Source organism: Octopus bimaculoides, chromosome 9 (genome assembly GCF_046866305.1).
Source record: "Octopus bimaculoides isolate indiv1 chromosome 9, ASM4686630v1, whole genome shotgun sequence".
NCBI lineage: Eukaryota > Metazoa > Mollusca > Cephalopoda > Octopoda > Octopodidae > Octopus > Octopus bimaculoides.
Window position 1 is genome coordinate 71987887 of NC_142936.1, and position 14759 is coordinate 72002645.

Genomic DNA, 14759 nt, shown 5'->3' on the forward strand with positions numbered 1-14759 from the left:
CACAAGATGCCTATTACTGGCATGAATTTAGGAACGAGGAAAAAAAAAGTTTATTCCAGTTCCTGTTCATTGGTTTGGATTATCAGAAAAAAGAATAAGAATGAATACTTAAAAACTGAAGAGGGTAAATCTTAAGGAAAATCATCTCAGAATAACTACACCAGCATTTCTCAAGGGATCAGGGAATGCTTGGTATTTTAGAAGACAAGCAATTGCCAAGGCATGTTCAAGTGTATTGCAGGTTGCAAAGAAATATATCTATATATATTTGCATGGGAATGAAGCCAGATTTATAACTGGCAGTTTTGAGATGCTCATGCCTCATTGACATAAAAGAAAGCAGATTGCAACTGGGAATTGAAACCAAGTGGCTGACTGGCTGCACCATTTACAGAAAACTTACTGACATACGAAGGGTGTCAGCCACAATATAGAACAGAAGGCAAAAAAGAAAGACAGATATAATAAATTAGCAGTTGTAAGTTAGTAGTATGTGGGGGAGAAAAATAAAAAATGCTAGAATGACAAATAAGATATAATTCTTCTTAAATTAATAGCTGCATTTCTCAGATGTCGAGTATAACATGTATTCAACATGACATATTTTGGAAGAACAGGGTGTATTCTTTTTCTCTTTTGTCATAAATACATGTGCATGCACATGATTGTTGTCAATGTGCTTATATACATAAGTGAAAAAATTACCAGACATATATTGACAGTTTCTTACATCCTAAATTTACTACCAGAAAAATGCTACGATTTCCACATATATGTGTGTGCATGTAATTGCTAGTTTTCTTCTTTATAGACACACATATATTCGCTCACACATATATATGTAACTTCTAGTTTTCCATTTTTTATATACAATATATATATATATATATATATATATATATATATATATATATACACACATATACATACATCTATCTATATAGAGTTTGAAGTGGCCAGAGAGAGAGAAAGTGATATATATATATATATATATATATATATATATATGTGTGTGTGTGTAGAGAGAGAGAGAGAGAGAGAGAGAGAGAGAGAGAGAGAAACTTTTATTTGGATTCTTGAAGTAAGCATAAACTGCTTAATGTCATTTATCTTAAAGAAGGTAAAAAAAGGATCAGTGTGTGCAAAATGGCCCAACATAGTACATTGGCTATGTGTCATTGCCGGAAGGATTTGCTTTCGAAACATCTTCCTCACCACTACCACCACCATCATCATCATCATCATCACTTTTGTGTAAAATAAACCATTATTATTGGATATGCACTGCAACATGGCAAGTACTTGGTTACATTTTCCCTTGTGTAAACGAGTTGAGCGTGAAGGATAGAATCCCAGAAGAGACAGAAAAATGGTGCGTATTTGCAAGAATTAAGCAACAAAGGAAAAATGAAAGGAAACACAGATGATACGATAAATGTTCCATCAGCAGTAAATAATATACATTTCAAAGATCATACAAAATGTATTTAACCCTTTAGCATTTAATTTGGCCATATCCAGCCCAAATATTCTACCTGCTTCATGTTGCAGTTGGCCAAATCCAGCCTCTCACTCCTACCCTACAATGTTAATCTAAAAATAAACAATCACATCCTCAAACTCTCAAAGCTACAAGATAATACAGGATTAATTTTTAAAAATGTGAATAAATAAACATCACTTTTGACAAATGCTAAAGGGTTAAATCTATTTATTTATATATATATATTTTCTCAATTTTATGAAATATTTTATCTAACCTCCAGTATCTATATCAGTGAGGTATTGTTATAAAAAAAAGATAAACTACTCTCACTCCCTTTGCCCCAGTGCAAAAAAATTAAAAAAATGTGTGAAGATTAAAGATTAACTCAGTTATAATCTTCTAATACCACAAGAACGTCTTTGAATGAACAATTTTTTTATTCATAATTCATTTATTTTGTGAAACATCAGAAAGTCTGTTGAATATTTGGTTGCCTATACAATTGGAGGAAGTGATAACATATAACAACAATAACCTTATGAACAAGTTTGTAAGTATGCAAAACTATTTTTAATGCTATGACTACTACTGCTACTACTTATAAAATGGAGAAGAACTCTTTGTAAGAAATCTTGTTGGAGAAAACATCTCTAACACCAGTGGCATAATGAAATGCATCCATCTGTAGAAACAACATCAAAAGTAATCACAAACATACACAATTAACACAGTTGACCAACGTTTGTTTTTTCTGTTGTAATGTGTGAAGTGACGAAGAACTGTAACAGATAATGAAATGTGGGATTTGTCTGACTATGCCAGCATGGGGAAAAAAGAAAAAAAAAGAACCTGGACATTATGATGATGATGATGATGGACAATGAAGATGATTATTTGTGAACTTGCAAAATAATGATGGGAGTGAAACAAAATTTAAGGCCCAAAACTTTTATTATCATAACTGGAATTGATCACAATTTCTAACAAAGATTATTTAGTTTAATTCTTTAATTCCTTTTCTTATAATTACTATTGTTTATTTTTAAAATCAATATGTCTTTAAAATAATCCTTAAGTTCAATTATATTGATTTTAAAAATCCAAAAATAATCACAAGCCCTCTGTTTTCCTTAGCTGGTGTTTATGAAAAGATCTGAAGAAGTAGCATGTTATGACAGCTATGTTTATGTATAGCAAACAGATGTTTGATAATAATGCTTATTTATATCAAACAAATGCTTATGTACATATATTTGATAACAGTACTTATTTACATCAAACAAAATGCTTGATAACGATGCTCATTTACATCAAACAAAATGTTTGATAACAATGCTTATTTCTATCAAATGTTTTGATTAAACAACGTGGAGAAAGTAATAAAATGAATAAGGATAAAACTATTTGTTTAAAATAGAACAGAGAGAAAATTTTTTAAAAAAATGTGCGTAAGTGTTTGATGAAAGACTATTTCAGCACCATAGTTATAGTAAATATAAGTTGCAAGCTAAAGGGTAGGGAGGAAGTAACATAGGGGTGGGTTAAAGGTTAAGGGAAAAGGCTATATACAAAAAGACAAAGGATCCAAGCTTAGGAAGAGAGCAATCATGCTAACTATATAGAAAGTCATTAATATGGAAAAAAAAAAAAAGTTTTTACCTGGAATGGATTTTGGCTGTGACAAGGAAAGAAAAAAAAAACAAAACAAAACAAATACAAGGTGTTAAACCAGACATATTTTACCTGTACAGATTGCTTGGAGCATAAACTTACACTGCTGACCTGCGAGGGACTACGGAACCGGTAGTGATGGTGTGTTGGGGAGTAGGATTTGGCAGAAGAGTCAGATGAGCTGTTTATGCTACTGTTGCTACACATACTGGATTTCCGTGAACCAAGTGAACTTGGGGAGCTTGGTGGTGTCTGAAACAATATGATGGGGTAGGGTCCCGGATTAGTGCGCGGATTTAAATCACAAACAAAATAGGGAAGGAAGTAGCGGAAGTGGGGCGAGATTTTGCTATCCAACTAGAAAAAAAGAAAAAAAAAAAGAAAGAAAATTGCTGTAAAAAAACAAAAACGGAAGAGGAGAAGGGGGAGGCTATGATGAGAATCGTTAAGGAATTGAAAAAAAAGAGGTTATTGAAACAAGACAGTTAAGTGAGTAATGAGTGATGCATAATGAGGACTGAAATTGATGATTTTTTGATACCGTATTTATGTAGAAAGATCGACAAGTTATTAGATATGAATTGAAAGTAACCCAAATTATTCTTTCTGTTTATTAGGCCAGCATCAGTTCTATGATATGGTTAATGTATACGAGTAAACTTTAAAACCAGGAATGACTTTTTCTAAAAGAGATGCTAACTCATTTGAATCGTGACAAACACAACATGATTGTACACTAACTAGGAAAGGAATAACTAATTTTTTCCAAAACAAAAAAAAAAAGATAATGTGATTTTTTAATTTCATCTTTAAAACTATTCTGTTAAACAAACTACTGTATACACACAGCAGATGTTGACATGACATAAAAGGAAAAAAAAAGGACCAAATAAATAAAATCCAATTTTGCTAGCATTTTAGTTCTTTCAAACCAATTGCTTGGTTGTGATAACTTTTGATAAAATGAAAGCAAAAACAAGATTATGGGCATGTCTGAAGACCTGAACTTAACATCGCTAACTTAATACCAAATCTAAATGAGAAATTTAATAAAATACAGCCATTGTAGAAATTCTAGCAAAATCCATTAACTTTACCAGAAATTTAAAATAAAAATGATAACCCCCAAAATATAGAAAAACTATGGAAATTTCAAGGTTTGTTTAAAGTTCTATTGAAAAGAATTTGTTCCTATTAAACTCAAAAGATATATTTGTAATTCAGAGTAAAAGAATATTTCTGTATTACTAGCCTCTTTTATACTTAAATTTATAAACTTTTTTGTTTTTTCTTTAGCTAAAGCTTGTGTATGTTGTTTCATTTTATTATTATATCATTTTTATATAATGCATATGCACATTTTAATGAAGTTGGAACATTTTAAGAAATGCAAAATAACAAAAGAAGCAGGAATAATATGTGCACAACAAAAGCATGTAACATTTTTGTTCAAACAAACGCACATGCATGCACACACACACACATGTATATACACATATATATATATATATGATATGTGCGTGTGTGCATAATGAATCCCAAAAGCAAAGACCAGCAAAGTGGATTCCCCGAAATATTGCATTTTAACAATTGCAGTGAAAATTACCAGAGATATAAACATCATTCAGAAGAAGAAGAAGAAGAAGAAGAAAAAAAAATGGAATAATAATGTTGATAATAATAATAATTTGACAAACTGCATGGATATGCATCACCAAAAAGCTTAAAAGGAGTAAAAACAAGAAAAAGAAATTTAATCTCTTCAAGCAGCCTTTTACCATGTTACATGTAGTTAAGAACATGTTTTGGACAGCTTTGTGTAAGATTGTATTACTTTAGATTCCTTTTAATTAGAATAATGGTTTCTTGATCTAGCTTTGCCAATCATCTTTTAATGAAAAGAAATGCAACATGAATGAAAAAAAAAAGAAGAAAAATACCACATTAAAAAACAGAATTGCAATAAATAAATAAAACCATATAAGTTATTATTTTGATATATATATATACATACATACACATATATATATATATATATATATTGCACACATTCAAAATCATGAAAAATAAATTGGCTCTGAAATAGAAGAATGGTTAATTTTACATGGCATGGTGTAATGATATGCCTGTGTTGTTTTTTTCCTTTCGTTTTTTTACTCTGGAAATGTCATTTTCAAGATAATAAAAAAAAGCAGCAAGTATTTTCATTGTTTACCAAAATAATCTAAATTTCTGTTCCCTTAGATCCCAAAATAATTACAAATACTATCTTGTCATATTATGTCATAAAAAAGTGCCTTAAGAAATAAGAAAAAAATCTTTAAAAAAAAAAAAAAAAAAAACTTCACTGGCATATTTCGGAAGAACTGATAATGCCAAATATATGCACACAGAGATCAATGGAGACTTACTTAAATGGTAAGTTAATGATAAATTCTAGAAACCAGTTAAAAAAAAGAAAAAAAAAAAAAGAGAAAATCTACTTTTTAATAAGTAATTTATTGAAATCATCTCCCCATCTTCTTTGCAAATCATTAACACCCCGTTAGATTCTTGTATATCTTCCTCAAGCTAAGAGGGTAATTTCAATTTATTAATATTTTTATTTGCATACTCCATTGGGTAGAACTATATCTAGCTGACTCCTTTAAATGGATTATATTAATGTTTTGACTTAAATGAAAATAATTCTGAAATAAGCAAAAATCCACAATTATAAACTTCTTTGGCATACTTCAGAAGTAAGAATGCTAGCCATACACCTACGCCCTCATACAGATCAATGGAGATTTTCTGTAAATTCATTGTAACTTTTTGTTTAAAAAAATGTGAAAAAAGATACAAAAGTGCTTAACTTTAGTATACCAACAAATTAATTTTTAACGATCAATTCTTAATTTATTGAAATTATCTTCCCTTTTCCTTGCAAGTTGCTAATGACATCTGCATGGTTTCTGTTAAGGTAATTTCAATTTGTTAAGAACTTTATTTTTTGTGCATACTCCATACCTAGCTGATTGTTTTTAGACAGAATATATCAATATTTTGGCTTAAAGAAACAACATAAAAAACCTAATTCTGTAAAAAGAGATATAAATAAATAAAACCAGTTGAAAATCATTATTTAAAATTTTTTACAAAAAAAAAAAAAAATTTTAATTAGCATGTTATCCAAGAGCAAAATATCTGAGAAAGTATTTCAACACTGCAAAAGTTTTTTCTCAAACAGTTAAGGAAAAAAAAAACAAAAAACAAAAAAAACATTGATGACAGACAACAAGAGTTACGGGATTTTGTTTATAATGAATTCAATGGGGGGATTAAAAAACCCAACACACTCCATGTAGCAAAGGTTATTTAGATACAGTCATATACCATGACAGCTCCAAAAGATTAATAAAATAAATCTTACCTTTCATGCAAAAAGTAAAAAAAAAACCCACCACAAACAATCAAAAAAATTTTTAATGAAAAAAAAAACACCGGTTCTTTTTTTATTTGAAAAATACTCTCTAAATCTACATACTAATTATATATATATATATATATATATATATATACACACACACATACATATATATATATATATATATATATATATATATATATATATATATACTTTCTCATTATTGCTCTACTTCTATAATGAATTAATCAGGAGCTGAAATATTAAATCAGCTTATTTGATGCTAAAATGAAGTTATGTGGCTTAATGGTTAGAGTGATTGGCTAATGATCATAATATTGTGGGTTCAATTCATAGACCAGGCATTGCATTGTGTCCTTGAGCAAGGCACTGCATTTCATTCTGCTCCAATCTGCTCATCTGACAATGCATACCAGCTGAGTACTGGTGCCACTCTCTCTCCATCTGTGTCATGCAGTCAGAGAGTGGGAGAGTCAATAGGGTGCCTATGTCTGGTCATGACTACACAGGCAGCTAAAGCAATTAGTGACAGCATGGTATGAGTTACCATGCCATACTTTTTCATGGAAGATGGCTGGCTCTTATTTACTGCCACAAAATTAGTCAGTGCAAAATTATGACAGTTCATTTCTCTGATTGGGTAAATATACACCAGTATTACATTAATACAAGGAAGAGCAGCAGAATATGTAGCCATTCCAGGTAATCTTAGCTGAGTAAGGAATTTCTTTAGCTTTAGCAATTGCAGATGATAATAATAATAATAATATTTTCTCCTATAGGCAACAGGCCTTGAGTTTTGGGGGGAGTGGGGGAAAGTCAATTATATTGAGCCCAGTTATTAACTGGTATTTATTTTATCGACCTCTTCCCCACAAAAGGGATGAAAGGCAAAGTTGACCTTGGTGGAATTTGAACTCGGAATGTAAAGCTGGGAGAAATGCTACAATGCATGTTGTCCAACATGATAATGATTCTGCCAGCTTGTCACCTCAATAATAATAATAATCCTTTCTATTATAAGCACAAGGCCTGAAATTTTAGACTAGTTGATTACATCAACCACAGTGATTGACTGGTACTTATTTCACTGATCCCGAAAGGATGAAAGGCAAAGTTGACCCTAGCAGCATTTGAGCTCAGAATATAAAGAGCTGGAAGAAACACCATTAAGCATTCTGTCCAACTCACTAATGTCAGCCAGCTAATCACCTTAATAATAATAAAAATAACAAAATAACCAGAGTGAATTATCAAATTTTAATTAGTGCTCCTTGAATTAAATTTAACAATATTAAATAGTTCTAACAAAGTAAACGACACTTTCATCTTCAGGTTCAACAATCAGACAACTTACAATAGAATTCCATAGAATAAATAAGGTGGAAATTTAAATACAGTAATCCCTTGACTATCGCGGGTGTTACATTCCAAAACCTCCCACAGAAATAATTAAAATCTAAGAAGATATAAATACCTATCGGCTGCAGAAACCTGTGACATACTGATGAGTCCGCAATATAAATTTACATATATTGGCCAGAAAAATCCGCGATGTACTGAGTGCGCAATAGGTGAACCGCAATGTACTGAGCACGCGATAGGTGAAGTGCAATGTATTGAGTGCGTGATAGGTGAAGCGCAATGTACTGAATGCGCGACAGGTGAAGCGCAATGTACTGAGTGCGCAACAGGTGAACCACGACATGGCAAGGGATTACTGCATAATGATTCTAAGTAAACATACAAGACCGTTACTAGGAATCTAGTATATTTAAAAAGGTAAAAAACAAAACAAAACAAACAAAAAACATCAATAACATATATAAAAAGATATTTTGTTAATAACACAAACATATAAAGCCAAGTTAAATATAAACAACAAAAGCAATGGCAATAAAGATGGGAAGGGAGGTATTATAACAAATACATGAAATTAAGATTCCATAATTCAGAATTAATAATCATTACTGGTTACTTTGTACTATAATACTAAGGTCAGATTATTATATCAGTTATGACTGATTAACCCTTTTCTTACCAACCAACCAGAAACCACCCCTGGTTCTACCATACAATGATCTAAATAAACCCTTCAATTGCAGAATTAAATTTCATTGCTTTTCCAGTAATATTACATATCTACATTAAACAGAATTGGTATTTTCTTCAAGTCACATTGTTACAATAAATTCAACATATCTTAATAAGAAAAATTGTTTCAAACATGACATTTTGAGTGGATATATCTGATTTCCACAGTGAAAGGGTTAAAACCTCTCTCCAGAATCTCATGCCAATTTCTGTTTCAAAAACCACTTTGATAATGACAAAATTATTTTTGATAAATTCCTCATTGTTTATGTAGATTAAGTTGGCAGTTCTGTCAAATAAACAACTGGAATACCCATTTCTGAAATAGATGGAGTACTCATTTATATTATAGGGTTACAACTTATCTCCAGTTTCTCTAGCATTAAACAGATGAGAGATAAAGTGCCCTTTTGTTAAGGTGCAAGTCTAACTTGAAGAGGAAACTTGTTCACACAGAATTATTTGGGTCAAGTATTGTAAACTAACAAAATACTCATCAAATATGCAGTGATCTCTTGCTTTCTCCTTAGATGGACTTAGTCATTGAGAATCCAAGGTTTAGCTATGGACATAGCAAAACAGTGAAGAAGGGATACTAGCAATTGACACTGGCTTGAAGGCAAACAGCCTATTGACTTAACTAGCTTACAGTTCATACACACACACACACACACAAATACACACATGCATGTAAGCACATAAGTACAAAACAAGTTGGAGGAAATAGGACTCAAGTACCTAATGTAGAGTAAAATAGTGGCTTAGAGAAGCTGAAATGACTTCACGAACTATTACTCAGAGCTTCATGTAACCGATCATCAAATGATCAGTTATATGAAACTGAGTAACAGTTAGTAAAGTCTTTATGCATTAAAATTTTTTCAACTTTTCTCCATTTGCATGATCCTTCAAGAAGACAAGGCACCATCAATGAATAATCAGACCTGCTGACTTTAATTGCAAGACAAGAGAAGTAGTGGTGCTCATGCTATTTCATAAATGCATTAGCAGAAGAGATGAAATATCTAGAACTGTGAGTCATTGGGAGTATATCAACAACATTTGCAGACAGTATGTGCATGCAAAAATACATGTGTTAGTGAAGGGTTTCAGAGGAGACCATCTTCCACTTACATGAGCAAAGATCATCAATGTGGCTCCTTTTATATGCACAAAAATGCCTAAAAACAGCACCTTTCTCACAAGAGGTCATCAGAATGACCCTTCTTTGTGAGAAAAGGTCACCAAGTAGTCCCACTCACATGAATGAAATTCATCATTGTAGGACCTGTCATACAAAAAAATGTCAACAAAGTACCCACTCCTACATTGGTGATGGTCAGCAAAAGGATTGTCCTTAAATGAGTGTAGACCAGTGAAACCTTAACCTTTAAAATTCAGGTTTATTAGTTTAACTCCATCTCAAGCAAGTTTCAAACATTACATTAAATTAATCCAAAGAAGTTAACTTTAACATGCTATGTTTTAAATAAAATATTATCACATACTTTTAATGTTATTGAAAATGCAACCAACAGTCAGACAGATACACTACTTATTGTTCTAAGTACTTTATTTAAACCTGAGTGATGGGATTCAAAGTAAGAACGTATATGAGTGGCATATTATTATTATTATTATTTCAAAATTTTTTTTTATATCTCACCCTTATGGTGGAATTTAGGTAGGTTTACTCTAGGGTAATAAGTCACCACGTGTGACCTCAGCCATCCAGGAACTTTTGAATGATCGTGGTAATTCCTAATAAGCAGGCCAGTTGCATGCATTCTATGTACTTCTGCAAGCCACATCATCATTATTACTTATTAAAGCAGCAAGCTGGGTATTTCTTTTGACTTTCACCTTTTAAGTTTTAATTGAACCCTGGTCTGCCTTTCATCCTTTTGGGGTTGATAAAATAAATAAGCATCAGTTGAGTACCAGGGTTGATGTAATTAATTGACTTAGCTCTCTCTGAAATTTCATATAGCTCTTGACATTTTGATTTCAGATCTGGCCAAGGCTAACTTTTCTTTTCATCTTTTTGGGGTCAATAAAATAAAGTGCCAGTGAAGTACTGGGGAGTTGATGTAATCAACTAAGCATCTCCCCTTAAAAAATTGCTTGCCTTATGCCAAAATTTGAAATGATTATTATTATTATTAAGGTGGCAAGCTAGCAGAGTTGTTAGCGTGCCAGGTGAAATGCTTAGCAGCATTTCATCCGTCGCTACATTCTGAGTTCAAATTCCACCAAGGTTGACTTTGCTTTTCATCCTTGAGAATTAATAAATTAAGTACAAGTGGAACATTGGGATTGATGTAATTGATTAGCTCCTCCCACAAAATTTCAGCCCTTGTACCTTTAGTAGAAAAGATTATTATTATTATTATTAAATGTGGCAAGGTAGCAGAATTGTTAGGGTGCTGGAATAAATGCAGTGTGGTATGTGTTCCAGCTCTTTACATTCTACCTGGGGTTGGTAACAAATAGTACCAGCTAAGTACTAAAGTTGATGGCATCAATTAACCCCACCCCTTCAAAATTACTGACCTTGCACCTAAATCAGAAACCATTTAAAGGTGGTGAGCTGGCTGATTCATTAGAGCATTAGAAATGAAGTCTTTATTAACATTCTTTTACATTTTAAGTTCAAATCTTACTAGGGGTAGTTTCATTTTTTTTCTCACCCTGGAATCCATAACTTGGCCCTGTGAATTAGTGGCCTTTAACCTTTGGTTAGAAATTGTTTATTGATGTTACAACAAAGAATGGGTATTTTTGATTTTGCTTGTACCATATTCCAAAAATTAACATTTCTTAATTCCTTCTCGGGCCCTCCTATTTTTGTGTTAAGGCCTTGTAAATTAAAAGAAACATTTTCTTTCCTCATTTTCTGTTTTTCTCTATCGAAATACAAAACATTGCAAATGGAAGGCATCAACAACCTCAACAAACCAAAATATTAAAATTTAAAAAAAAAACCCCTTTGTGTTTAATAAAGATAATAATTAGTGAAAACTAATCAAAACATGCATGGTATATATTCATCACCAACTTGAGTTAGAGAAAAGAACAAAAAGACCCTCCCCCCCACCAATAAACCAACACATTAAGGGGAGAGTTTCTAAAAGCTGAGAACTGAAACAGGAGAGAAACTGTTGATAGACATTTGAGCCAATGCAAATGTTGGATAATGACAGGAATATTCCTGAGGAAGTTAAGCAATGGAATATTGCATCCAAAATGTCAACAACTAAGAGAAACACTCCCTGTCCCACCCTCTGCAAGCTCGTTTTTAAGACTGTAATTTTTAATAAAACATTTTGTTATTACTACATTGCTACTGAGGAATTCAAGAGGTCTTACGTATTAATATATCAGGTTGTATAGAAAGTTCTGTCTGATTACAAGTCTGTAATTTTGTAAAGATTACCAATACTGATGGCATTCAATTGATGTAAAATCATTTTATGAAGAATTTCCATAGAGCAACAACCATATTTTAGTAAATTAATTTTCTGTTTGAAGAACTCATCGTGGAACCAAGTAAAGAGCCTATTTGTTACATTATTCTTTATGAGTTTCATTGAGGTTTTAATGCAAATGTAATAACCATAAATAACTTGGTGAAGGTGAAGAATTCAGACATGGCAATTTCAATTTGCTTAGTGAGCCTAGATCAGGATTGCCTTCAAAATTGGATGCCGAAATGCAAGGAATCCTGCTGTGACAGTGAAAGAGCTTTTAACTGAATTTAATATCAGCATTCTAGCCATTCATAATCATTTAAAAGAGCTAAGAAAGTTTTAAAGTGTAGAAATTGGGTTATGTTCTTTCAGCAGGAAATTGTCAATAAAGGCTCCAATCATGTAACATCTAAGCACCATTTTAAACCATATCATGACTAGAGATGAGAAATAGATTGTTTACAGCAACACTGGTTTCAAATTTCGGCATAAGGTCAGCAATTCCAACCGGTACGTATTTTATCGATCCCGGCAGAATTTGAACTCAGAACATAAAAATGGACAAACTGCTAAGCATTTTGCCCAGCATGCTAATGATTCTACCAGCTTGCCGCCTTTGTTTACAGCAATATTAAGCACCACAGAAAGTGGTTAAACCCAGATAAAAAAAGCCTCAAGTAATTTTTTGAAATCAGGCGTTCAAAGACTTACAAACATAAAGAGAAGTGATGTGAAAAGCTTGCTTTCCAACCACATGGTTCCAGGTTCAGTCACATTGCATAGCACCTTGGGCAAGTCTCTTCTACTATAGCCTCAGGCCAACAAAAGCCTTGTAAGAGGATTTGATAGATGGAAACTAAAAGAAGCCTGTTATATGTATGTGTGTATGTATCTATCTATCTATCTATCTATCTATCTATCTATATATATATATATATATATATACATATATATATCTGTGTTTGCGTCCCTGTAACTTAGCAGTTCAGCAAAAGAGACCGATACAATAAGTACCAGGCTTAAAAAATAAGTACTAGCATTGACTTATTTGACTAAAAATTCAAGGTGATACCCCAGCATGGCCTCAATCTAATGACTGGAACAAGTAAAAGATAAAAGATATATATGATTAAATTTGCAGTTTTAAATATGGTTTTACTTTTAAAAAAATACTAAAAGTCGAACAGAACTTTCTATATAACCTGATATATATATCTAAGATGGCACACTTAGCTGGATTTTTGAATTTAGATACTTACAGAAATGGTTGTTGCTTAACTCTGAGTCAGCTTTGATTCAGCACACTTATGATCAAAGACATTCCAATCATGACCATTCCTTCTTGATCTTTTTTTTTTAATCTTCTTATATCTAGAACTACATTATCCAATGTTATTGAATTTTTCGGAAGGCAATAATAGGGATTTGATTGCCATTTTTAATAGACTAAACAACTGTATAAATGTTCCCTCATTAGCACTTTTACAAGAACAGTCGAATGAAATGCTTATGGCAGTATGCCAAGTTCCTACATTTTGCCTCAGAAAACATAACCACTTTCCACACTATTACTAATTTCAATGAATTATTGATATATGTCTGTCTCTTCCCTCTAACTCATTTACCTAGATTATTATTAACAGATGTACCAATTAATGATTATTAATTACAATATGGCTCGTTACATAATTTATCAAACATTTATGTAGCAGTTATTATTTCATGTGTTAACTTAAGACAGCAATAACCACAAACAGATCTGATGATTTGACGTGTTAACTCGAGGGACATATCAAAACAGATTTTTTTTTTTTAGCAAACAGCAAACTAAAAAAAAAGAAAACAACCAATAAACAACAACAACAACAAAAATATAAATAAGGAGTTGAGGTAAAGGTTTATGGTACCAAATCACTTACCAATCCATTAAGGAAGGAATACTTACCAAATTCTTTGTTGTCTTAAAAATGAAGTTGGAAGGAAAGAAAGAAAGAAAAAAAAAATAGGAAGGTGAAGAAATTCAAAACAACATTTTTTTTTTTGTGGAAACATGAATAAGAAAGCATTCATCAAAATATTCAGAAATTTAATTAAAAAAACCCCCCTATTTCCACATAAAGAATAACTCAATACACACACATCATTATATATTAGATCCATACATATCTATTTTATTCGTTTCCATCATTTGACTGCAGCCATACTGGAGCACCGCCTTTAGTCGAGCAAATCAACCCAAGGACTTATTTATTGTAAGCCTAGTACTTATTCTATCAGTCTCTTTTGCCAAACTGCTAAGTTATGGGGACGTAAACACACTAATTCCAGTTGTCAAGCGATGTTGGGAGCACAAACACATACATATATATATACAACGGGCTTCTTTCAGTTTCTGTCTATCTTTACCCTTTTGTTTATATATATATATATATATCCCTCATTGAGCACTCTCTTTTGCTTTGCAAGCTGACCCCAGTAGTGCTAATGATTGGTAATTGATTCAAACAGTGACAATTCATGATTTGAAAGGGCTCTTTAGTTGTGCTGATGGTAAGGAAACCACTAAAGTGATGGTGCCACAAAAAAATGCATTTAAGTAGTTGTTAGAAAT

The 14759-nt window shown here is 31.9% G+C and overlaps 1 protein-coding gene across 2 annotated transcripts in view; it reads right to left on the minus strand.

Moving 5' to 3' along the window:
• LOC106883643 (uncharacterized) overlaps positions 1-14759 on the minus strand; it is a 307035-nt gene that overhangs the window by 85360 nt on the left and 206916 nt on the right. Inside the window, exons 8-9 of one of the 2 annotated variants that reach the window (XM_089357700.1) lie at positions 14094-14108; positions 3260-3409 (exon numbers count right to left, since the gene is read on the minus strand). In XM_089357700.1, the coding sequence (XP_089213826.1) occupies positions 3260-3409; positions 14094-14108 (165 nt within the window). Of the gene's footprint in view, positions 1-3229; positions 3410-14093; positions 14109-14759 lie in introns of both variants that reach the window. The other variant, XM_089357701.1, reaches the window with a different exon arrangement.